The 27266-nt window shown below is 41.4% G+C and overlaps 1 protein-coding gene across 2 annotated transcripts; it reads left to right on the top strand.

Moving 5' to 3' along the window:
• Positions 1-4076: 4076 nt before the first annotated feature.
• rab35b (RAB35, member RAS oncogene family b) lies at positions 4077-26194 on the top strand. 2 transcript variants are annotated; one of them, XM_037681265.1, is made up of 6 exons: positions 4077-4180; positions 6950-7000; positions 7109-7232; positions 20575-20699; positions 20788-20912; positions 23884-26194. In XM_037681265.1, exons 1-6 carry the CDS (start codon positions 4129-4131, stop codon positions 24010-24012), a joined length of 606 nt encoding a protein of 201 aa, XP_037537193.1. In that variant the 5' UTR covers positions 4077-4128; the 3' UTR covers positions 24013-26194. The 2 variants fall into 2 exon arrangements, with proteins under 2 accessions (XP_037537193.1, XP_037537194.1); XM_037681266.1 differs by lacking the exon at positions 20788-20912 and having other exon boundaries at positions 23884-23990.
• Positions 26195-27266: the final 1072 nt, after the last annotated feature.

The following is a 27266-nucleotide window of genomic DNA, read 5'->3' as shown; positions in this document are numbered from 1 at the left end:
TATATATATATATATATATATATATATATATATATATATATATATATGTATGTATATATATATATATATATATATGTATGTATGTATGTATGTATGTATGTATAAGTATATGTACACGTGTATATACTTACACATACATAAGGGATGCCGCAGATTTACGCGGCTCTATTTTTACTGTACGGGGAGAAGTTGAACAGTCTAATGGCTTGAGGGACAAAGGACTTCCTGACTCTGTCCATGCCATGGAGCAGGACTGGGACAGCATCTACCACTGAAGGAGTTCTTCTGCTTCATGATGGCACCGTGCAGAGGATGGTCAGCATTGTCCATGATGGATAGCAACTTATTGAGGGACCTTCTCTCTGTCACTGATGTAAGAGACTCCAGCTCTGTTCCCAGCACAGAACCAGCTTTCCTCACCAGCCTGTCTAGTCGCCCAGCATCTCTCCTCTAACGCTGCCTCCCCAACACACAGCAGAACACAAGAGGACACTGGCTACCACAGACTGGTAGAACATCAGCAGTAGTTTCCTGCAGATACTGAAGTAGAGCCTGCTCTGACCTTTGACCCTTCCTGTAGAGGGAGTCCATGTTCACTGACCAGTCTGTCATCCAGTTTTATGCCCAGATAGTTGTAGGCCCTGACCACCTCCACATCGGCCCCCTCAACTGAGACTGGCTTCAGGGTGGACCCAGGCCTTCTGAAGTCCACTAGCATTTCCTTGGATTGACTGATGTTCAGCTGTAGATGGATGGATTAGCATCACACTACAAAGAGGAGTGCAGCACATAAAACAGTGTAGACTGACAGAAACATTTCCACATGATGATGGGATGCTGGCCAAAGGAGCGAGTAAACTCATCTGTTCTGGACCTTTATCGCTCAGACACACTTCACAGTAGAAATATAAAGTTTTAAAGGGTCACACAAATGAATTTACTTTTTGATCTCCACAAACTGAACACAATAAAATAAGTTTTATGTTTGTTGGAAATGTTTTCTTGGAATGTTCTACTCAGGATGATGTCAGGGTTACATCCAAAGCCTTTTTATTCCCAGAAAGTTTACTCTTACACAGTTTATATATTCTGAAACAAGTGTTTTGTCAGCCACGATTGTTATAAAAGTAAATTGCAAAAAAACTATTGGACTTTAAAGATTAAAGCGTATGTTTTTAATTTTTTTAATTTTAGAGGTTTAAAGTGAAATGATGCCTGTCTTTGTTTACTCAGTGTGTCTGACCCCTCAGAGTGCACAAAGATGCCAAAGGACATGCATGTCCAAACAGTTTTATTTTTGCATATTTTTAATGAAAATAATTTTAATGATGCTGCATGTGTTTAAGTTCTGGGTCAGCGTGGCACAGTTAGATCGGTCACCGTTCAGTAGGAAGGTTGCCAGATTGAATCCCGGCCAGGGGCCTTTCTGGGTGGAGTTTACATGTTCTCTCTGTGCATGTGTGGGTTTTCTCCAGGTACTCCAGTTTCCTCCCACAGACCAAAAACATGCATGTTAGGCTGATTGGTAACTCTACATCTAGGTGTGAGTGAGAGAGTGAATGTCTCTGTCTCTGTGACGGACTGGAGACCTGTCCAGAGTGTTCCCCGCCTCTCGCCCAGTGACTGCTGGACATGGGCATCAGTGACCCGGAAAGGAAGAAGCGAGTAAAGATGATGGATTTATGGATGGATGTCCGATTGTTGGTCGAACCTAAGATCCAGGAGGAACAATGTGGGTTCGGTCCTGGCCGTGGAACACTGGATCAGCTCTTTACCCTCACTAGGGTCCTTGAGAGGTCATGGGAGTTTGCCCATCCTGTCTACATGTGTTTTGTGGACTTGGAGAAGGCATTCGACCATGTTCCTCGGGGTACACTATGGGAGATGCTCCGTAGGTATGGGATTGGGGGCCCGTTGTTACGGGCTGTTCAGTCCCTACACAAGCGGTGCGAGAGTTTGGTTCACATTGCCGGCAGTAAGTCAAACCCTTTCAGGGTGAGAGTTGGACTCCACCAGGTCTGCCTGTTGTCACAGATTCTGTTCATAACTTTTATGGACAGAATTTCTTGGTGCGGGCAGAGGGAGTCCGGTTTAGTGGCCTCAGGATTCCATCTATGTTCTTTGCAGATGATGTGGTCCTGTTGGCGTCATCGTGCCGTGATCTTCAGCTCTCACTGGAGTAGTTCACAGCCTTGTGTGAAGCGGCTGGGATGCGAATCAGCATCTCCATATCTGAGGTCCTCAACCAGAAAAGTGTGGATTGCTCTCTTTGGGTCGAGGGTGAGATTCTTCCTCAAGTGGAGGAGTTCAAGTGTCTCGGGGTTTTGTTCACGAGTGAGGGAAGAATAGAGTGTGAGATTGACAGACGGACTGGTGCAGCGTCTGCAGTACTGCGGACTCTGTACTGGTCTGTTGTGGTGAAGAGAGCTGAGCTGTAAGGTAAAGCTTGTTTACTGATCGGCCTATGTTCCTACCCTCACCTATGGTCATGAGCTCTGGGTAGTGACCGAAAGAATGAGATCATGGATACAGGCAGTTGAAATGAGTTTCCTCCGCAAGGTAGCTGGACTCTCACTTAGAGCTAGGGTGAGAAGTTCAGTTATCCTGGAGAGACTCGGAGTAGAACCACTGCTCCTCCAAATCAAGAGGAGCCAGTGGAGGTGGTTCGGGCATCTGGTACGGATGCCGGACGCCTCCCTAGGGAGGTTTTTCAGGCATGTCCGACTGGGAGGAGACCCCGGGGAAGACCCAGGACACGCTGGAGAGATGATGCCTCTCTGTTAACCCGGGAACGCCTTGGAATCCTCCCAGAAGAGCTGGAAGAGGTGGCTGTAGAAAGAGATGTCTGGGCCTCCCTGCTCAAGCTGCTGCCCCTGCGACCCGACTTCGGAATAAGCGGAAGATAATGGATGGATGGATGTTTAAGTTGTGTTTTTCTGCCGTTTTCTTCTGCAGAGGTCTGCACAATGAGTGAACTCTCATAAAAGGTTTGCCAATTGTTTTACACTGAATGCCCTTCATGATGCAACCTGTACCAAGACTGCAGTACCGTCCACCGCGCCTTTAAATTCTATAACATTTTATTATTTAACTTTATAAATCTGCAGTTATAGTATGTCTGTGTGCAAAACAGAATGCTTAAAATTCACAAATATGTGGCATAGCAGAATAAACGTACAGCATATTTTAATGTCCATATTAAAAAAAACTGCATTGCGCATTTCACTGCATTTATTTGGTGTTACATTCTTCATATGGGCGTTTAGAGTCATGAAATTCCACTCTGCAACTAAAATGAAATATCAGTCTATGATGATGAGTCCTTTATGTCTATACCTCCTAAACAACACTGTTACACAGAAATGGTGTGGAACGAGCAGATGCTTGTGCTAATAATCTTTTTAAAATTATTTAAATTGACTAATTTTAATACAGCGACTAAGGCTTACTTTTTATTTTGTGGTTTTCTGTCTGCCTCTCCTTTAAGGACAGCTGCCAGGGAGTGACAGACAGGCCTGTGGTTACTATGGAGACTCCAATGAGCCACTGTTAGCAGCTTTACCATATTACTGATTGTAGTTTTCTTTCCACTTATTGCGCATTGTTTATACACCGGTGTGTGGACGACTTGTTATCTTAGAATATTACCAAAGTAAGTCCCAGATTACTATAGAGTTGATTATTATTATAGAGTTGATTATTATAGAGTTGATTATTATAGAGTTGATTATTATAGAGTTGATTATTATAGAGTTGATTATTATAGAGTTGTTGTTTTGTTGGAGTTCTGGTCAGTTAGCTGCAGTAGCCCGCGGTCATCAGAAGGCCGGGCGGCAGCGCTGTGGATCGCGCATGCGCAGTGAGGCCGGCTCGCTCTTTGGGTGCAGCTCGTTTTGAGAAGGAAGCAGAGTTTCCGGCTGTTTGCAGCGGAGGGAGAGGATCGCTGACGCCGCGAAACCCCGAGGTGAAAAAACGCCACTGGCTCTGGGGGGCTCACCGTTTCAAGCGACGGGTAGTAGCTCTTTCCTGTCATACCGGGGGGGTCAGGGGGCTGGTGAATTTCTGCAGTCCAGGGGGGAGTCGAGCGGAGACGCGGCACAAGGCGGGGGTTAGCTACCAGCTACCGGCATGGCCAGGGACTACGATTACCTCTTCAAGCTGCTCATCATCGGTGACAGCGGTAAGACGATGCCGTGGATGCGAGACGGGAAGTGGGCCCTTTCTCGATTTTAGTTATATTTTACAGGAGGGGAAGGAGAAGTACTGCTGTACTCGTTTATTGTGTGTTTGCTGTACGCGTTTATTGCGGTTTGCGTCACATTTTATTCACGAAAACGAGTGAAACGTAAATCTCCGCCATGTTTTAGTGCCATTGACGGGCGGAGGTGTCCCGACTGGGCATATCGGGCCGGATACCACCTCCACGGCTTCAGTCTCTCTCGCACCAACATTTATTTTTAAATCGAGTAAAACTTGTTTTAATGCCACGATAAAACCCAGCTTTTGACCTAAATACAGGGGCCGAAGTTGAGCCTTTCTCATTGTATCTCTGATGTTTGTGCTGTAATGCTAATGCTAGGCTAACATAAGCATTTCAGGCTTTGTAGAGTAAATAAGTGCTTCTTTTTCACATTTTTTTTTTTTTAGCTTTGGAGGTGGTTAGCTAAGTCGTTGATTTTTGTTTGCTTGTGTATGTAAAGTCAGCAGATGTCGGGTTGAGCAGACAGCTGAGCGGGCCAGTCGAAGTGAAGTTTAGGTGGTGTTAGGTGGTGTCAGGACAGGTGAGGTTAGTTGTTGAGCTTTTAAGCAAATTTCCTTTTAATCAAAAATTTAAACTTTTTAAACAAGCTCACATTGCCACAGGTGGGTCCATGCTGTGGAGGTCTTCCGGATTTAAGTTGCTACCTTGTCTCATCCAGCTGGAAATATGTTTTTAAAGTTGTGATCATCGCTTCACTGACGGTTCCAATCCTGGCACCAGTAACTCACCATTCACAGTCAGAACAAGGCAGCACTGCAAGCCCTTCACATCTCTACACACAGGCTTAGTGTCCCCACTAAAGCCACAGCAGGACGGTTCAACAATCTGCCTTTCTGCACAGAAAGTATCAGGAGAACGATGCTTGTTCATTTTTGCCTCCACAGACATAAGGGAAACTTTTCTAGGCGCTAGTACTCAATCATGGAGGTGGAGGTTGACTTTTCTTGTTCAGCTTGCTCTCACTAGAGAATGTTTATAGACAGAGCTAATGTAACACTCTTCTGTCAAGTGTTTTATTACATGCATTTGGTCTTAAGGCTCAAGAAATGCCGTGCATCATTTACAAGACTCCACACTCGGTGTTCGCTGGAAAGAGAAAGTGATTGTGGGTCGAGCAGCTGGAAGACGCGCTCCTTTCGTCTGGTTGTCTGCGCCGCTTTGATATTTGGTTATTGTTGTTTGAACACAATTCTGTGGTGTGGAGATCAAATGTTGGGCAAGAACAAACAGCAGGCTCTGTAAGAGCATGAGCACCAGAGGCCTAACTTCCAGTTGAAACCAGAATGGTGATGTGTTAAGACAATACTGATTCCACTAACCATTTTTGTTGTGATTTGTTTTGTCCGTGATGCTTAAGTTTTGTTTCTGACTTTACTTTGTAGCTCTGAGTAGCATTCTCCCTCCTGCTTTTGTTTATTCTGCATTTGTATTGAATTTAGCTTCATTCTCTCTAAACATCCAAATGAACCTGCAGGGTGTAGGCCGTGCTGCATGAACTCATCCACCCATTAACGTATTATAATACTAGACCAAGCGTCCCCACCTTGTCTTGTTAATGGCAGTTGCAGCCGGCAGGACCTGGTTTACAGGAGCAACCATGTCGTCCGGAACCAGAGTTTGAGCATAAGAGATGAGGGGCTTTAGCCCTGCCTGCTCTCCCAGCACACACACACGTGGGGTTACATGGATATATAGAAACTGAATAGATTCAAGGATTACTTTTTGTCATACTAGCTCATATTTGCATGTTTGTGGTAAGAAATTTGGACTCAGGTCCCAGATCAAGAACCCCAACAATTAACAAATAAATAAATACAAAAAAAAAAAAAAGAGTACAAATATTTTAATAAATAAAGGAAAAGAGTAAGATGAAGCTGAATTAAGTTCAGCTCGAGTTCAGCAGTCTGACAGCTGCAGGGAAGAAACCGTTTCTGAGCCTGGTGGTCTTCCTCTGAATGATCCTCAGCCGCCTGCTTGAGGGGAGGGGCCAGAACAGACTGTGTGCAGGGTGAGTGGAGTCCTTCATGATGCAGAGCGCCTTCCCCCTGCATCATGAAGTATAGAGGTCTGAGGTGGTGGGAAGGCTGCTCCCCAGTCTTCTGTGCAGATGTACTTGAATAAGAGCAGCGTAGGATATGTTTAGTTACATTATATTTTTTTTAAAGCATGAAATAACTAATTACAGCTAAATGGATTAGAATAATGATCTGAACACAGCAGCAAGGTAAGAACTATGCAAATCAACAAGTCGGCACCTGAAAAATTATAAGGTGTGTTGCTTTTCTAAATAAAGGAGAAGTCCTTTTTTTTATATGTGATGGGGATAGGATTTAAATCTTATACTGGGACCTCTATGGAGATGGTGTTCTCCTTCCAGGATCTGAATGAGGTCCAGTTTTACAATTTATGACAGTGATTCTACCTTATGTGATGTGCCTTATTTTGCATTTCTTAAAGAACTAAATTTTAAAGCACACAAGGCTTGCAGGGAATGTTCATGTTTGTTGGTTTGTAGTTGTCAGATCTTAGTTAAGACAGATGAAATCATCATTTGACTCGTGTGTTTAAAAAACCCTAAAACCTCTGTTGTTTGAAGGCTTTCAGTTGAGTCGCAGGTTCATATTATCCTTTTTTAATTTGGAAATTAGTTTGTATTTAAACTTCATTCTGTGCTTGTTTCTTCCTCAGGAGTGGGGAAGAGCAGTCTCCTCTTGCGATTTGCAGACAACACATTTTCAGGTGCGTGGTTCCGTCTCAGCTGTGACATGAATCCAGCATTTTCTACCCTGTAGTTCCTGCTCTTTTATTCTTCTTTTTGTTCTGTGGTGGGAACATGGCTGTTTACAGGTAGCTACATCACCACAATAGGCGTGGACTTTAAGATCCGGACAGTTGAGATCAACGGGGAGAAGGTGAAGCTACAGATCTGGGACACAGCAGGGCAGGAACGCTTTCGCACCATCACTTCCACGTAAGTAGATCCGTAGTTGCACTTTGAAATGTTTCCATGTTTGTGATTAAAGCTGGAACCTGAAGAGAGTCCCTTTGTGACCATCACATTGGATATTACTGTATATAAAAGACATGTTTGCAGATGATTAAAGTGCTTCACGATGAAGCTGGGTGGAATTCCCCACAGCTTCTAATTACAGACGTGAGAGGGAGGCTCCTCGTCGTGTGCTGCGGTGCTACATGAAGGCAGCAGCTTGGTGTCAGTAGTGTGTGTGTTTGTCTCACACTGCTGTCCGGTGTACTTTGTCCATTTGTCCCTACACTCACTATGGTTTAAAATAGCCTGGACAACCTAAAGTACTATTTTATTTTTCAACAACTCCTAATAACTTGTGGGGGTGGGGGGTAAAACACCTGTCTCTGAACTAGGGCATTAACAGAGTACTCGAGTAATCTACACATCGATTGCTAGGACATCTATCGAGGTTAAAAATGTAATGTTGGGTATCCGTAGTGACGTCATATTATGTGACACCGTATGACCGTAGGGGGTGGTGTTGCACTGTTGCAGGTCACAGACTATGGTGTAACACCGGGTCCAATCCACTGTTTTAAGTTTTGTTTTTGGCGTGCTGCACGTTTCTTCACGTTTGCAGTTTAATAATAACAACTAATAGTTTAGTTTTTCCTGTGACTTATTTGCAGTATGATAAATGGTAGGAGCATAATATACGCTCCCAATGTTTTGTTGGTCTTTTTTTTTTTGTAAATAATTACCTTTTATTGCGGATTTATTTATTTATTTTTGTATCTTGAGATCTATGACGTCATCAAATACTCGAGTTCTACTCGGGTTTTATTATGTTAATGTTGAGTTTTAAAATTATATACTCGTTCAACCCCTACTCTGAACTCCATTGTTACCCAGAAATTTTACAAATGCAGTAAGTACATGAAAGATAGTGGGGGCTGCAGTAGCTCAGTGGTCTTGTAATCCTGAGGCTGCAGGTTTGATCCCAGGTTGCATCAGGTGTAAAACAATGGCCAAATCTTTTGTGCATAATTCAAGCAGTAGTGACTCCTGCACAAGGGAGCAGCAGAAAGAAGATGACCACAACCATTACATAGTGCTGTAGTAACATTGTAAAGGGTCATAATACTCGCAGAACGACTCATTTTAAAAATGTACTTCATTTGTGATGACTCAGGTGCTCTGCTGCACAGTGTCAACAGATGCATCACAATAGTTTACGGTTGAAGAAAGTAGCAGTAAGAAGCATTAATGTGACAAACACAGGACAAAAACAACAGCTGCAAGACCAAAATCATCTTTTCTTTAGGTTTTGTTTTCATATTTAATTGGTGTTTATAATGCTTATCACTTTATTCCATAAACTACTACGGTGCCCGCAAGTTCTGCAACAGCTACGGGCATCTGGGGCTGAAAAAACCGACTGTGGTCATCCATTTGACTCTTGTTTTAAACTCCAAACTTTGTTTCAACAAATATCCGTAGCAGTATGTACACAGTGAGCAGACGGTAATCCTAAAGCTGTTTGGTTCTTCCTGAAGTTTGTTTAGTGATCTGTTGCTGTGTCAGAGAACCAGTGTGGGTTCTCCATTTCAGCAGGTTTTCTTTCTTTACTTTTTAAAAAATTATTATTTTTTGTAATGTGCTGAGCTGGAATATGGACTTTCAGCTGAAAAGAATAAAACAATATTTTATTGATCCTCTGAGGGTCATTGATTGAGCCAGGAGGCTGGACTCAGAGAGCACAGTGAGTAGAGTGCCAGTGGACTCTATTACATAACTATATTTCTACTCTACTACTATTATTTCTTACAAAGACGATGGTATTACCAGTGCAGCAACATGAACGGGCACTGATAAAAACATACAGCACTGTCTGAACCTTCTCTTGCATATAAATGTGGATATTAATTTAGTTTTGACAGAAGTAGGTTGTTATACCTACATATAACACATTTGACTCATCTCTTACAAGCACTGCTCCAGCAGGAATGATCAGACATCGAGATCTTCCTGAAACAATAAAGTCCTGGACTGTGCTGCTGCCTCAGCCCCTCAGGAGCATGACTGTCCCAGTTAAACGGTGCTGCTGTTTCCAGTTGTCCTGCAGGAATCCCTCCACCAACAGTTTTGTTCAGGCTGATTGTTCTCTGGACTGAAGTGGAGTGGTGTGGTGCCTTATTAGGTCCTAATTGATCTTTTCTGTGAGTACGGCTCAAAGGTACCTGCTCAGACCACTCAGGCAGAATAACCTTGGGTGGGAGGGAGCCACGTTTAGAGGCGTGCAGCAGCAGCAAGCCTCAACACCACTGGAATTACAACACAAAATACACTTCCTGGTTCATTTTTATACGCTCGTCGAAGGCGGGGCGTATTATGGTTAGGTAATAGAGTCCACTGTATAAGTAAGCTTTCTCTTTTCTGGGCCATAACTTCTGATCTGCTCAAGATTTTTATTTATTTTTTCTTTTGGCTGCTCCCTGCTTCAGCAAACCAACTCACATGAAGACTTGGCATTTGTTTATTTTTTTTTACTCTGGATGCACTTCCTGATGCTACCACAGCCCTCTGTAGCAGAGAGCTGCTATCTAGGGTGCCCGGGGGAGCAGATGGTGGGGGTTAAGGACCTTGGTCAAGGGCCCAGAGTGATGGGGTGGGGTGAAATGAGGGTGGAGGCAGGTGTGGGTGTTTCACCTTTTCCACCCACATTTTGATGCTGTCGGTACTGATGTGCTCAAGATAATTTAATGAAACTTGATACGCACGTGTATCACCACTAGACGGAGTGTCTTGAACATGTTTCATCACCCCAGCTGCACACATGCCAAACTCAAGAGCTACAGGCCAAATCTGGTCCCACAAGATAATTTAAATGTAAAATATTGTTTCTTCTAATTTTTTCTTTAAAAAAACAGAGAAATACTTCATTTAGTGTAGACTTCTCTTACCAGCTGGTTAAGTTTGAAGTTAGAAAAAGGTTGGATCATTCTGTCATTATAGATTCTGATGTTGAAAGAGCAGCAGAACGTCATATGAGACCGATCAAACTCTTGCTGATGAACCTGCAACCAAGGAAAGATGTGGGGTATCTGACTCGAGCTAATGCATCAGCTGAGAGTGGCTCAAAGTTTTTAAATTCTGGCTCATTTTGGTAACTGGGTTTGACAGCCCTAAATGAACAAATATTCTAAATATTACAAGTAAAAGAGAAAGTTGTGCAAGAAACAAGATATTGGCCACCAAACTCCGGCCTGGAGTAGCTGGCCGTGTGATGATTTATCAAATGAGAGGTCCAGGTTTTATAAACGTTTCTCTACTCTTGTTCCTGCTCTGTGTCCAGCAGTTTGACGCTGTCCTTCCCTTCTGTCCAAGGACTTGTTAGTTTGGGACATTGGGGACGATCAACACTGTATAACCACTCTGTCTCAGCAGACAGAAACACTGACGCACACATGCACGCACAGTGAGCCTGACAAAAGCCTCTTTGTGCGTGTTTGGCTCAGTGCAGCCCCTCTGGGGATGCTTCTTCTGTGGCTTCAGACCACTAGTTGATGCTGGTTTCAGTTCTGTGACCGTTCTTCCTGCACACATTCTACTTTTACGTTCTCGGCTGGAGCAAACCGTCCCTCAGCTCTGCTGCTAAACACGTCACAAGGAGAATTAAGCATCAGTAAGAATAGTCATTTTAGTTAAACATTTTAAGGTAATTAAGCTATATTGCTCATAAATTGAAATTTGTCTCCCTCTCTTGGATGCTTCTTTTAACAACCTGTTTTGAAGTAAATTTAAAATAGATGCCGGAATTTTTTTTAGGGCTAATGTTCGACTCCGGTCTATTTTTATTATTTTTCCTTATAGTGTGGAGTAAAACAACTAGATTATTAACTTATTTATATATGTTGGGTATTTATATGCTCAGGATGGGAGACTGCAACGAAGTCAAGATTGAACAGGTCTGCTGCTTCCTTACATGGTAAATGGTAAATGGACTGTACTTATAGTGCCTTTCTATCTTATTTCAAGATACTCAAAGTGCTTTACACTACAATCTGTGCCTCATTTACCATTTACCCATTCATACAGCTCTATACTAGATCTCTACAAAGCTAATTGGACAAATCATTCTAAAGAGACTAATCAGAGCTTTATCACATTCAAACACTGATGGGACACACATCAGAGGCTATGAAGAGTTCAGTGTCTTGCCCAGGGACACTTTGACATGTGACTGCTGGTGGATTCAAACCCCCAACTCTCGCATTGGAGGACGACTGCTCTAACCACTCAGCCACAGCCGCCCTTCCTTAGATAGAGAACTTTACTAATTAGCTTTTCTATGTATGTGAATGTTCCTGTAAAGTGCCCTGAGAAAACTATGTTGTGATTTGGTGTTATATAAATAAACTGAACTGAATTAAATTGAATTGAATTATATTTCCCATAAACCTCCATGAACTTATTTAAATTACCTGATTGAATAAGTCTTTTAATCCTCATTATTTATTTAAGCTAATTTTAATATGTATTTACTACTAATAACTACTTTGGTTTCTGTAGTACTGTGTACTTTTACTGTTTTGTAGTTCACACATTGGTTTTATATTTGCTTACTTTTACCAACTTGTGTTGTTTAGGGACTTCATTCCTCTTTTATTGATTCTTAATTTAGAGCAGGACATCTCAAACTTCATATTTAAGTCTGATTTCTAGTAGAGGTCAAAGGTTTGTCTGAACGAGCGGTATCTAAGCATATTTTTTTCATGAAATTAGAAATTAAAATAAATTGGTCATTAGGAAAAGCTCCAAGTGAAACATAGTCAGATCTCAGTAAATCAGAGGCTCAATGGGATTAACCTGTATAAATAAAGGTTGAATGAACAAATGTTTTACAATATTTTTCTGTTTTCTCTTGAACTGAATGTTGAGTATTGATTTATTTTTTCATTACGGTGTTTTTAGAAGAAGAGCTTCTGTATATTCTACTTACAGTTACATTGCAGAATATTTTCCAACATTTGATTACAGAAAGTGTTGTGTGTAGGGATGCACAATATTGGATTTTTGGCCGATATCCAATATGTTAAAACTTATTTGCTGATAACCGATGCCAATACCGATATTTTATATACGTTCCTTTGTCAGAACATGGCCCTCTCATTTAGGCTGATTTGCTACAAAAAATGTGCAACAGCTGTAAGAGCTGGTGACATATTCAGTAACAGCCATATGATATACATCGCACTTTAACTTGTATTAAATGAAAAGTGTTAAATATTATTTATTAGCATTAGTCACCTACAGTGCTGTCTCACTTGTGGAGGCTTGTTCCAGGTTCAGCTGCAGTGTGGGATCCTCTGCACTCCTGTGCATGAAGGACAGACTTTTAAGATCAAAGTTTTTGTCTGTCCATTGTGCTGTGAGACTAATCATGCTAACGGGACTAACACGACGTCCAAATGTCTGTGGTAAAACTCACCCAACAAGTCGTGCTATCAGCTATTAGCTTCTCAATAATGACCGCTTGTAACTCTGGTAACGTTACGTTGGAAAAATATCTCCAACTGGGGACGATGTAGCGATGCTCAACGTAGTCCATAAATCTTTGGAATCCAACATCCTCACCAACGAAAAATAAAACTTGCACACCGCCGACATTTTGAATTCTCCTCCGCCGTGAGATCAGGTAGGCGCATGTGACATCATCACGTTGTGCTGCAGGCAAAAACAGCGCCTTTTATATCGGCGAGTTATTTTAATGGAATGGTCGTTGTCCGATATTGAACTTTAATATTGTCCGATACCATGCCGATAATATCGTGCATCCCTAGTTGTGTGTTCTGTGAACCGATCGACTGAAGGTCATTTAATTAGGCCCGAGCAGCGAAGCGCTGCGAAGGCCTATTGTAATCTCTCTGTTCAGGCCCGAGCTGCATTTTTTTCCGTCAAATGATTTGACGTTTTGGGGGCCTTAACATATCCCAAAAGTCACCAAATTTGGCAGACGCATCAGGACTGGTGAAAAATTACGTATTTTAAGGGCGTGGCAAAAATCGAAACATGGTTCAAAAGCGCCACCTGGAAATTTTCAAAGTACTCTCCGCATTAACCTTAGTTTGTCGTAGAAACATGAAATTTGGTACACTTGTCAAATACCCCAAGATGCACAGAAAACCCTCTGGCACCAATGTTGTACAGGAAGGCGGCCATTTTGGAATGTCGGCCCAATTTTCACAACTTTTTGGCGGTTTACAGCCTATGCATTTCAACAAACTCCTCCTAGGGATTTCGCTCAATCGGTTTCAAACTTGGCCATTTTGGTCAAAAGGCATGGGGGACGAAAAGTTATCAAAACGGTGCAAACCAAAGTATGCTGAAGGGGCGGGGCCAGACCTCAAAGTTTGACATTTCTCCATGAAAAACGAAATGCTAATGGCTCCTACACGAAAACTGTCTGAGACCTAAAACCTTCAGTGGTTGATCCACATCCGGTCCCCCTGCAAGACTGAATGGTCAAATCATGACATCAATTAAGCCACGCCCCCTGACAACAGGAAGTGTAAAGTTTTACCTTGAACGGTCCATATCTGACCCCTGTCAACTGATCAGCATGATGGTGTGTCCAGTGACTGAAGACATGTTGGTGTAACTTGCTTTCTAACACTGACAGTTTGAGGTGGAGCATGTGGGCGTCGCGACGTGGTGAAGTAAGACGTAACGCCGTCACCATACGTTTTGCTCTAAATTCCACAGATTTGAACCGAGGTACACCAAAATCGGTATGATCGATCATTATCCACCCCTTGAACAGAAAGCCATGATAATTGGCCAATAGCCTCACAGCGCCCCCTAGAATATTTTAAAACCTCTGCCCCAAGCCATTTTTTGACTGATAATTCTGAAAATCGGTGAGCATCTGTATCGTCTCACGACCTATGAAAAAGTCTCTTGGAGCCCTGGTCCAAAACCAACAGGAAGTTGGCCATTTTGGGTCAAAGGGTAATGTTTGGGCGTTTCTAATGACGAATTTTAACGAACTCCTCCTAGGGATTTTGAGTGATTGCCTTCAAACTTGGTTAATATACACTTAACACATTGGGGAGTAAAAGTTATCAAAAGCTTGTATTTTTGTTTGTTAAAGGGGCGTGACCAGCCCTAAAAGTTGCGCTTCATGTCATAAATTTACAAACGCTATAACTTTCCCATTGAAAGACCGAAATGCACCAAACTTGGCATGACTCATCCCTGTTGGATGTCCGACGATCCACTGTTGTCATATTTTGACGTCATCAAAGCCCCGCCCCCACAGAACAGGAAGTCTCTTTTTTTACTTGGATTTCTTTCTCTTTGACACCATTGACCTAATCAGGATGATCCTATGTTAGAAGACAGATGAGGATAAAAATGGCCGCGCTTTCTACAGTTGCAGCTTCGTGCACTCCGCCCATCTTTCGGATGACTGTACGTACATATTCACGTTGTACCTCGGTGCAATTCCAATAAAGTTTATTCTGATTCTGATAAGATGGTCTGACTTGATTTAAAGTGCAAACCATTTTTGCTGGAGGATGTGGGCGTGGCGAATCGAGAAGTGATGCCGTTGCAATACATTTGGCTCTAAAATACAGATTTCAGCCGAGGTGCACCAAAATCATTATGATCAATCATTATCCACCCCTTGAACAGGTATCCATGATATGTGGCCAATAGCCTCCATAGCGCCACCTACATTATTCTTACAGTTATAGCTCAGTGATGCATCATCCTATCTGCACCAGATTTATTGTGCATGATCAGTGAACACTTCTAGACACATTGATATTGTTCTTTAACATATGACTCAAGTGCGCCCCCTAGATTCTTCCAACAGTTATGTCAGTGATACATCATCCGATCGGAACCAGATTTTTGGTGCATAATCGGTGAACACGTCTAGACACATTGATGTCGTGATTTAACGTATGACTCAAGTGTGCCCCCTAGATTAAATAATCTTTTATAGCTCAGTGATATACTATCCTATCTGCACCAGATTTTTGGTGCGTCATTAGTGAGCACTTCTATACAGATTGGTTTTGTTTTTTAAATTTTGACTCCAGTGTAAACCCTAGATTATTCCAACAGTTATATCTCTGTGAAATATCATCCAATGTGTACCAGATTTATTGTGGATGATCAGTTAGTACTTCTGGTACCGTTCTTTAAAATTTGACTCCATTGCGCCCCTATATTATACCAACAGTAATATCTCAGTTATATATTGTCCAATCTGTACCAGATTTATTGTGCGTGATCAGTGAACCATTCTACGCACATTCAGTGTTTCCCCTACCATTATACAGGCGGGGTGCCCCACCCCGTCAACAAAACTGAGCACCCCACCTACCAAACTGTACTTACCTCTCCCACCCCCACCAGGCACTGACATATCACTAAGCTAGCGGCACAAAATACAGGCTCTCTAGCTAAAAAGCCAAAGACAGCACTCGCATTGCCTCTTCCCTCATGATGAACGCCCCCCGCCCTCACTCAAAAACTGTTAGTACAAGCTGCGGTCAGACATGTCTCCGTCCCCCCCATCAGCAAAAATCATGGCTGAGATGAGCACCCCTGCAAGCTAACTAGGGGAAACACTGCACATTGGTATTGTTTAACATTTGATTCCTGAGCGCCCCCTAGATTAGTCTAAATGTTATACCTTTGTGATATATCATCCAATCTGCAACAAATTTTTGGTACGTCATTAGTGAGCACTTCTAGACACATTGTTATTCTTGTTTAACGTTTGACACCAGTGCGCCCCCTACATTATTCCAACAGTTATATCTCAGTGATGCATCATCCGATCGGAACCAGATTTTTTGTGCCTAATCAGTGAACACCTCTACTTTGATATTGTGGTTTAACATATGACTCAAATGCTCTCCCTAATACTGATATGGGCAGAAGGCGATTGCAAAGTTTAAGCATATGCGCACCCTGGTGGCCGCGTGCGGGAATGGCATGAGAGCGTTCGCGACTGGGAGGCATTGATGGAGCGGTCGCGGGTGATGTTGAAGTTCCGACGAATGCGCACCCCAGTGAACGGGCGCGGGACGAGAGCGATAGCGTTCGCAATGGTGACTGGGCAGAGTCGCTGGAGCTCCCGCGGTCGCTGTAAGGCCAGAGCGCCGTTTTGCTGCGAGGGCCTTCAATGCTGCTTGCAGCTTTAATGTAATTTATAACTTTAGTAGAGATAGCAGACATGATGTTAAAACAGGAAATTATTATTTTTTAATTCCTTCAAAGTTGAATGTTTTCTGCTGGATGGAAGTAGCCTTCATGTGTCACTCTGTGCTGTTCATGTGCTGTTCTGGTAATGAACCAATCATGTTCAAATCATTACCGCTGCAAAGGTGGGAGACCTGCCTTGAATGTACCTCATGTACTTGATGCGACTTTGGAAGACGTGCAAGAACCCTGAGCTTTCACAAAAAAAGTTTAATCGTGTCATCTGGACAGTTTCTTTTTTTGTTTGAAACGTTTCATCAGAAGGACTTCATCAGTCTGAGGCCTACCAACAGGATCTGTTGTATTAAGTAGCACCTTGTTGACGAGTTTCAAACCATTCAGCTGTGGAGTTCCCAGCATGGCTTTACTCATGGCTCTGCAGGGAAAACCTTGGATGTTCTCCGTCTGCTGGACCCGGTTCTGGAGGGCAGTCTGGGAGGGCAGCTGCTGCGGTTGTTATTATCATCAAGCTGCTAGCTGGGCCTGCTAACTCTGCTAACAAGATCCTTGTTTTTAGTATTTTAATAATATTTTTTAATGTTTTGTAGTATTTTAGTAGTATTGTTAATGTTTTTTAGTAGTATTTTTAAATATTTTTTAGTATTATAATAGTTTTTTTTAAATGTTTTTTAGTACACTGCCTGGCTCCCCAAAAAAGTTGCCACCTGGATTTAACTAAGTAAATAGGTACGAGCGTCCTATTGGATAATTACTGCACGGGTGACTATCTTTCAGCTGCAACAAGTTATTTAACCTCAACTGGTGCAATGAGTTGCTTCTCAATTCTTAAACAACCATGTCAAAGACACATCGCGTGGTCATGGAAAAGATGCCAGTCTGTTTGAGAAGGGTCAAATCACTGGTATCAAGCAGAGAAAACATCTAAGGAGGTTACAGAAACTACTAAAATTGGGTTAAGAACTGTCCAACGCATTATTAAAAACTGGAAGGATAGTGGGGACCCATTGTCTCTGAGGAAGAAATGTGGCCAGAAAAAAATCCTGAATGATGGTGATCTGCGATCACTTAAACATTTGGTGAAATCAAATGGAAGAAAAACAACAGTAGCACTCAGGACTATGTTTAATTGTGAAAGTAAGAGCATTTCCACACGCACGATGTGAAGGGAACTCGAGGGATTGGGAATGAACAGCTGTGTAGTCTTAAGAAAACCACTAATCAGTGAGGCTAACTGGGGAAAAAGGCTTCAATTTGCTAGGGAGCATAAAGATTGGACTCTGGAGCAATGGAAGAAGGTCATGTGGTCTGAGTCCAGATTGACCCTGTTCCAGAGTGATGGGAGCATCAGGCTAAGAAGAGAGGCAGGTGAAGTGATGCACCCATCACGCCTAGTGTCTACTGTACAAGCTTGTGGGGGCAGTCTATAATCTGGGGTTGCTGCAGTTGGTCAGGTCTAGTTTCAGCAACAGTATGTGTGGGGCGGCTGTGGCTGAGTGGTTAGAGCAGTTATCCTCCAATGCGAGAGTTGGGGGTTCGAATCCACCAGCAGTCGCATGTCGAAGTGTCCCTGGGCAAGGCACTGAACCCCTCATAGCCTCTGATGTGTGTCCCATCAGTGTCTGAATGTGATGAAGCTCTGATTAGTCTCTTTAGAATGATTTGTTCAATTAGCTTTGTAGAGATCTAGTATAGAGCTGTATGAATGGGTAAATGAGGACACAGATTGTAGTGTAAAGAACTTTGAGTATCTTGAAATAAGATAGAAAGGCGCTATATAAGGACAGTCCATTTACCATTTCAAAGAACGAGATCAGCTGACTACCTAAATGTACTGAATGACCAGGTTATTCCATCAATGGATTTTTTTCTTCCCTGATGGCACGGGCATATTCCAAGATGACAATGCCAGGATTCATCAGGCTTGACTTGCAAAAGAGTGGTTCTGGGAGCATGAGACATCATTTTCACACATGGATTGGCCACCACAGAGTCCAGACCTTAACTCCATTGAGAATCTTTGGGATGTGTTGGAGAAGGTTTGCACAGTGGTCAGAATCTGCCATCGTCAATGCAAGATCTTAGTGAAAAATTAATGCAACACAGGATGAAATAGATCTTGTGACATTGCAGAAGCTTATCAAAACATTGCCACAGTGAATGCATGATGTAATCAAAGCTAAAGGTGGTCCAACGAAATATTAGTGTGTGAACTTTTTTTTTTAGGTGGCAACTTTTTTTGGGGGGGCCAGGCATTGTATTTTAGTAGTATTTTTTTAATGTTTTTTTAGTATTTTAGTAGATTATTTTTTATTTTTAGTATTTTAGTATTTTTTAATGTATTTTTTAGTATTTTACTAACCTGGATAAATAAAGGCTAAATGAAAAAAAAAAAATTTTAATGTATTTTTTTTTTTAGTATTTTACTAGTATTTTTTAATGCTTTTTATTATTTTAATAGTGTTTTTTTTTTAGTATTTTAGTAGTATTTAAAAAAAATGGGTTTTTTTGTATTTTAGTAGTATTTTAGTGGGGGTTTTTTTTAGTATTTGAGTAGTATTTTTTTAAATGTTTTCGTATTTTAGTAGTATTTTTAGAATGTTTTTAGTATTTTTGCTGCATTCCTTGAATTTCTTTTTTTTTTCTTTTTTTTTGTATTTATTTTTATTGCAAGTCGATACGGTTCTTCTCGTCCTCGGCATTTCATTGCATTGTTGACCTTGTGTTGATTTTGCATATGACATATAAACCTAACCTGAACCTGACCACATGCAAAAAGGAGGACCATCAGTCTAAAACAATTGATCATCAGCGTATAACAATCAAATATAGGCAAATTGGCCACTTGCTACTCACTGAACCAGCCCGAGGACAACCTGGCCAAAATTTAATTTAGGTAAATAATTTTTTTTGTGATTTATTTACCTGGATGATTGAGCGTACTTACACTTCACCTTGAACTTTATTTGTTGGATGATTATTTACTGAACAGTTTTGACAGTGTATAAATGTTGCTAAATTTCAAACAACCATTTTTTTAAATAAGTTTTTCTATGCAGGGTCATGGGGAGCTGACGTCTAGTTCAAGTACTGTCTTTAAATCAACATTTAGCAGTTTGTTTTTAATAATTAAAAAATCTAGCCTTTGTTGTGTGGACTGAGGTCGTGTTTTGTTCCTGAGGTAGATGCAGATGATTGCCAGTGATGGAGGACCTCTTACTTGATTTGCAGGCTTCTCATGAGGGACGTTCTTATTTTATTATTGGCCTTTATTTAACCAAGTTAATGTCACTGAGATCACAGATCTTTTTTTAAAGGAGGCCTGGGCCTGAAGGCAGCAAACCAGAGTCCTTGGAGAAACCCCATGCAAAAACGACAGCATGCAAACGCCACACAGAAAGACCTCAGGCTGAACCTGGGTCTTGGACCCAGGACCTTCTTGCTGTGCAGCAGCAGTGCTAACCGTTAATCCACCCTACTGTGTCTCCTGCTTCAGAGTTCACAGCACACTTTGACAAACCATGAGAGAACAGCTTCCTGTTTTGGTTTATCTCTTCAGCTGTTGTCCAGTCCTGGATGAGGACATCTTGGTTGGAACAGCTTGTTGAGTTGTTGTTAGGACAGTGAATCTTCTCATGCGTGTGTCTGCTCTGTAGTAATCTGTTCTTCACAGCTGAAGCACTCAGTCCGTGTTTTGGTAAAAACTCTACATTCAGTCTCAGTCTTTGTTTTTAAACAACATGACAGTAACTCACATCGAAGCTGCAGACGCTGGTAGCTCGCACAAGGCTGTGAATGTGAACGCCACAGCACTTCAAAATAAAAGCACTGAGTCGATGCAGAAGCTTGTGCTTTGTGTGCAGAATGAGTTCTGTTTGAGTTCAGATTTATGTAATGACCTCACTCGTGTCGAAAGGGAACAACTTTTCGGCTGGATGTGGCCTGGGGGGGAGGGGGGTGGTGTCATCTCTGTTTAAAACTTGAGCGAACCTGTCGGTCCTCATTCTAATGGTTTCCTGTTTCCAGTTTGTGGCACCAGCCGGTGCAGCAGTGTTTCTAAAGTGATGACTAATATGAAGGTTCATGTTTGTTTCTTTGTTTGCAGGTATTACAGGGGAACGCACGGGGTCATCGTGGTTTACGACGTCACGAGTGCAGAGTCTTTTGTCAATGTTAAACGATGGTTACATGAAATCAACCAAAACTGTGACGACGTGTGCCGAATATTAGGTGAGTGCTCTTTAAAACGACGCTGCTGTCTCCTGTGTTCTTTGGAAACTCTTTTTCTCCAGCTTGCTCTTTATTTTCTTTCTCCTAGTGGGAAACAAGAATGACGACCCCAACTCTAAGGTGGTTGAGACGACTGACGCGCAGAAGTTTGCAGAGCAGATGGGAATCAGCCTGTTTGAGACGAGTGCCAAGGAGAATATCAACGTTGAAGAGGTAACTTCAGGCCCGGGGCTTCCCTGCAAGAGATCTGTGATTAAATAAAGGGTAATAAACTTGGTACATGTTAAATAAAGTAGCTCAACTGATCAGTTTAATTTTTTTTTAATTACAGTAGTCCCTCCCTCGCTACTTCGCAGTTCGTTTATTGCGGTTTTTCAAAATAAGATTGGACATGACACACAATTGGCTGATTGATGGATGAGCCGCATGATCGGCATGACATTTTATTTAAAATGAATTATTTAAAATTATTTAGCACCTGCTGCACATTTGTGCAGCCCATACTGCAGGATAAACGTCCTGCTGCAGCTGATCAGCTGTTCTCTGTGCAGCACGGAGAAGTGGGCGTGGCCAAGAGCACTTGCAGGTGGCAACGAGGCAGGGAGCTGAAATCATGACATTCTGTTCTCTTAGAGTTTAGAAACATTGTTTAGAATATTGCAAGAGTGTGGGAAGGGTTTAAAACGTCTTATATATGCACTATATTGCCAAAAGAATTTGTTCACCCATCCAAATGATCAGAATCAGGTGTTCCAATCACTTCCATGGCCACAGGTGTGTAAAATGAAGCACCTAGGCATACAGACTGTTTTTACAAATGTTTATGAAAGAATGGGTCGCTCTCTGGAGCTCAGTGAATTCCAATGTGGAACTGATAGGACGCCACCTGTGCAACAAATCCAGTCGTGAAATTTCCTCTCTCCTAAATATTCCACAGTCAACTGTCGGCTGTATTATAAGAAAATGGAAGTGTTTGGGAATGACAGCAACTCAGCCACGAAGTGTTAGGCCACGTAAACAGACGGAGCGGGGTCAGCGGATGCTGAAGCGCATAGTACGAAGAGGTTGCCAACTTTCTGCAGAGTCAATCACCAGACTTCATGTGGCTTTCAGATTAGCTCAAGAACAGTGTGCAGAGCTTCATGGAATGGGTTTCCATGGTCGAGCAGCTGCAGCCAAGCCATACATCATATATATATATATATATATATATATATATATATATATATATATATACAGACAGACAGACAGACAGACAGACCCTTTCCAAAAAATTAGAATATCATGAAAAAGTTGTTTAACTTCCATAATTCCATTCAAAAAGTTAATCTTTAATAGATGATAGATTCAGGGCCCACAATTTAAATGATTTCTTTGTTTGTTTATTTTTACATAATTTGATCTTCCGGCTCACAAAATCCATGAAAACAGGATTTAAAAAAATTAGAATACTGTGGAGAAATCAGGCCACATGTTGCAGAGCATGAATGTTTTAAACTGAGTGTGACACTAATCATCTACTAAACTCAAAGCACCTGCACAGGTTTCCCCAGGTGTCATTAAATTCCTTCAGTTTGGTTCAATTGTCTCAGTTCTGTTCAATATGGGGAAGACTGCAGACATAACAACTGCCCAGAAGACCATCATTGATTCCCTCCATAGGATGGGTAAGACAACAGTTCATAGCTAAGGAGGCTGGCTGTTCACAGAGTGCTGTGTCCAAGCACATCGATGGAAAGTCTAGTGGAAGGGCAAAATATGGCAGGAGAAGCTGCACCAACAAAAGAGATGACCGTGGGCTTCAGCAGATTATCAAACAGAGAAGATTCCAGAATCTGGCAGAGATCCAGAAAGAGTGGAATGAGTCGGAGTCACAGCTTCAAAAACCACCACATTCAGACACATCTGGGAGATGGATACAACTGTCTGGGTTCCTCGGTCCTCTTTTCCAATGAAAGTAAAATGTGGCTTTAATGTGGAAATCAAGGTCCAAGGGTTTGGAGGAAAAAGGGTGAGGAACAGAGCCCATACTGGTTGAGGTCCAGTGTGAAATATCCACAGTCAGTTATGATTTGGGGTGCAATGTCCGGTGCAGGTGTTGGTAAACTCTGCTTCCTCCCAGTCAATGTCACAGACTGATTCCCTCAATGCCATGTCACATCGAGGCAGTGATTAAGGCAAAGGGATTTTCAACCAAGTACTGAAGATTGACATATTGTTGTGAAAATACCATATTTTGATTGATTTTGTTGTGATCCTACTTTATTTCTTTTTTTTTCTTCAAAAACTGAGAAGTGTGGGCTGATTTCTCCACAATATTCTAATTTTTTGAAATCCTGTTTTCGTGGGTTTCATGAGCTGGAAGCCTAAATTATGTAAAAATAAACAAATAAATAATTGAAATCATTTAAATTGTGGGCCCTGAATATCATCTATTAAAGATTAACTTTTTGAATGGAATTATGGAAGTTAAACAACTTTTCCATGATATTCTAATTTTTTGGAAAAGGTGTGTGTGTGTGTGTTATATATATCTTATTATTTATTTATTTTAAATAACCAATTCATGCTGTTTGGATTGTTTATTTAAAATGTTACAGTATTTAAATTGTTTATTTAAGGAGGTAGATTGGGAGTAACATGAGTGATTACAGTCTGGCACAGGTCATGACAAAGTTTACTGAACTTGGACTACTGTGTCTTTACTTTGTGGTTTTCCACTTATCGTGGGTGGGCGTGGTCCCAAACACCCACGATAAATGAGGGACTACTGTATTTATATTTATAACTGTTGGTTAATTCACCTGAATCTGATACGTTTTACCTTTGACTGTAAATAGGAACACAGTTTTACCAAATGATCGAGGAGGTATTTTAATGAATGTTTGCAGAATGTTTTGGTATCAAACTTTAATAAATCAACAGGAAGTAACAAAATTAGAGACTGGAAAAGTGTTGAATTTCAAACTAAAATGAAGAAGAAGCCTGGTGTTGTGATTTGAAGTTTGTTTGAATCAATTCAGCATACTTTATACATTGTTCATTACTGTTCTTTAATCAGAAACAAATCTACATCAGCCTGTGGGAGAGAAGTCCAAGCACTATGCAGATTTATTCACAGGACAGTTGTTTTTAATGCAATGGAAGCTGATCCTGTCAACGTTGTTTGGTTCTTCTCCTGCAGATGTTCAACTGCATCACAGAGCTCGTGTTGAAAGCCAAGAAGGAGGTGCTCGCCAAGCAGCAGCAGCAGCAACAGAACGACGTGGTCAAACTTACCCGGAACAGTAAACGAAAGAAAAAGTGCTGCTAGCAAACTCCTGCCCACACGGCCCGGAGGCGTCTTCACACGCGCATACACACCGCACGGTGGGACTCAGAGCATTTAAGTTAAAGAGCAGATAAAGATTTAATAAGTATACCGTGAAAGATAAAAAAAAAATAAGATAAATGGAAAATTGTCCCCTTTGGACAAACTAATCATGAAGACTTTGAACAGATGTACAGATTTTTATTAGATGTCAGATCAAGTTTTATTTGGAGTTGAGCAAATGAGCCCGGCTAACCTGGGGTCGTCCTTGGTCGAAGGATCTGCGAGCAGACAACTGATCGCCACGACGCTCACATTTCTATCGGCATCGTCCCCAGTCTTCTTCCATCAGTGTCTCATCTCCCGTTTACTGCGCACGAGACGCTCCGAGTCGGCTGCACCTGAGGGGGACCACCACTCAGCCTCCCTGGATTAGTTGAAGTGTTTTTGTTTTTTGTCGTTGGACCGTGGCTGATAGATGGAAGGTGTTGCACCTCTCTGCAGTTCAAACATTTCCAGCTCCTGCATTCGCTCGGCTCAGGCCAACACATCATGAACCGCTAGTTCTTATTTAGACTTGTTGGGGAAGAAAGTCACACAGTGATTCATAGAAAACCTTTAGCAACAAATCCAATGGACACAACTTGTGATTTTTGTGTATTTTTTTCTGTATTTTGCCAAGCTTCCCACCCACCCCCTCCCTCCTAACACCCCGTAGTGGTGAGCCAGTAATAGTTGGTTTGTTCTCAGTGTGGCGGAGCAGTCGAACCACTCCTGAAGCTCGGACTGCACTCTTCATCTCCGTCTTGGTATTCTTTGCTTTGAAACCTTTTTCTTCCACAAACTGATACTGCCAATATTAAATCTCTATACGAGCCTCTCACTGGACTGTTGCCATAGTGGCCAGTGGCTGGCCAATACGCAGGGTGAATCAGTGTCTGATGAGACCCTACTGAGACCTCAGGAAGTGCTCCCTCACCCCGCAGTCTTCTCTTCCCTCAGCACCTCTCACAGCGATGGACTCACCCTCTGCAAGCAAAGAGCTCAAACTCTAGAAACTTGCGTCTGACGTCATCGTTGTGACCTCCAGGCCAGAGGAGACGGCTTTAGCTTCAGCATGTAACTTTGTTTGACTTGGTGTGTTTCAGGTCAGAACTGTCATCTTGCAGAATTATCCCTAATAACAGCTGACTAATGTTTTAAGTCTTGCGTCATGTATTTGTCATGTTTCTATCACCCCCCCCCCACCCCAAACTGAAGTGTTAATAGTGTTTTTGATGTCCACAGTGAGGCTGTGGGACTGTTAATGTGAGAACAAATGGGAACGAACTGCAGCACTGGATCCCCGTGAGTTCGGACCTGAGCTGCTGTCGCCTTGGCGCGGGGTTAGTCCGGGAGGCCGAAGCAGCACACTGTGTCTATAACTGACCCCTTTATTTTGATTTGGGAGAGTCGTACGTGGAGACGGATGGAGGAAACCGTTTTATCCTCTGGGCAGGCTTTGGCTGATGGTTTGGGATCCTGATGCATGTCGAGAGGCCTAGAAATCAAATGAAATCTCACATTTATTTTCATTATATATATATATATAAATATATAGATGTGTGTGTTTATATTCAGTATGAAAACATACACACATAATGACACACCGAACTGCGTGTTACACATGCCTGGTGTGCTATGGTTTAAACACACTCGTCAGCTGTGGTTTGCTGTACACTGGAGAAGAAAACAAACAAATGTGCTATTTAGTTTTCCCTACATGAATTTAATCCGTAATAAACATTTTAAAGGAATAAACATTTGACATGATGGCTGATCTTGCTTGTCTGTAGGTAAGACTTGGTCCCAAGTTCATTTCACGCCTGTGTCTTGTATTATTTTTGGCTTTTCTGTGAATAAAATTGTATGGAAGGAAGAGTGAACTAATCTTTGGGAAACCTGGCTACAGACGTAGGAAAATAAAATCCTTAAGCACATTTACTGCTTTGATAATAGTTTAATCTGTGATTCAACACTGGACACGTTCTACACAAATATATGGAAAAGTTAGTATATTAAAGATCTACGTCATGTTTATAAATGGGGAGAACCAGTCTGTTTTTACCCATCGTTTCTAAATCTTAACAGGGTTTGTTCTGTCTCCTTGCTGTTCTAAGTCTGATTAAAGTCAGAAGTGCCAAACTCAAAGGGGGAGGGGACACAAATGATACATTTGGTCCTAGCCCATAGCCAATTCTAGTCATAGTTTATTGAACAAATAATGTAAACTTTTTCACATTCATTTAATTTGTATCGTCATATTATACCAAAATATAAATTATCTTGTTCCAAAGACGTATACAGGACTTGACCTAACATATCGTAGTCATCAAAGAAAAAAAAAATCAACTTTTAAAATGTCCCATTTATTTATTTATTTGAATAAATAAATATATTTGTATTTATTTATTCGCTTAGAATGTGATCAAATGTATTTCTATCAATTCTGTAATACAGGTCAAACATAGTCAGCTACAAACATACTTTAATGAAAGAACGCATAATAAAAATAATAAAGCCGTTTAGATGCACATGAGTGAGATAAGTCCTGACATTTTTACTTGACTTTCTTCTACAATTTGATTATCCCGGTTTGGGTGTTCTTTATGCCTTTTTATTTTATTTATTTATTCCCAAATCAAAGATTACAGAAAATTAAAATGACTGGCTTCAAATTTTCCCTTAACACTGAAAAATTCATGGAGTCCTCGAGGCTCAATGGGATTTACCTGTCTAAAGGTTGAATGAATGCTGTGCCAGTAGGTGGCAAGAACATCCACATGAATGAAATACTCTACCAACATGCAGAGAGAAACTACTTTTGGCTTTGCTGAACATTTTTCAAAAACAGTTGTAGCTAGTCTTTTTCTATGGCACTGTTTACAATTCACACTCTGTTATTAATTTCTGTTAATACAAGATTAAAGTCCCGCCCCTTCCATGTGCACGAATGGAACACTGACCTTGATGAAATTAAAAATAAAAACATTAGATTCAAATACACCCTAGACAGTTTAGATGTTTTTATTGCTATATACAGGTGGGGGTCATCAAATTAGAACATGAAAAAGTTCATTTATTTCAGTAATTCCATTCAAAAAGTGAAACTTGTATATTATATTTATTCATTACACTCAAACTGATATATTTCAAATGTTTATTTCTTTTAATGATGATTATTACTGACAACTAATGAAAACCTCAAATTCAATATC

This window comes from Nematolebias whitei, chromosome 8 (assembly GCF_014905685.2).
Source record: "Nematolebias whitei isolate Nwh7 chromosome 8, NemWhi1, whole genome shotgun sequence".
Lineage (NCBI taxonomy): Eukaryota > Metazoa > Chordata > Actinopteri > Cyprinodontiformes > Rivulidae > Nematolebias > Nematolebias whitei.
Note: the sequence above shows the minus strand (reverse complement) of the source record. Positions and strands in the feature narration are given on the sequence as shown.

Bases quoted from the DNA above. Each gene is read 5' to 3' on its own strand.
- rab35b (XM_037681265.1), top strand. From the start codon at position 4,129: ATGGCCAGGGACTACGATTACCTCTTCAAGCTGCTCATCATCGGTGAC. The intron at 4,181-6,949 runs GTAAGACGATGC...TTTCTTCCTCAG, and splicing joins GCTCATCATCGGTGACAGCG to GAGTGGGGAAGAGCAGTCTC. The intron at 20,700-20,787 runs GTGAGTGCTCTT...TCTTTCTCCTAG, and splicing joins CGACGTGTGCCGAATATTAG to TGGGAAACAAGAATGACGAC.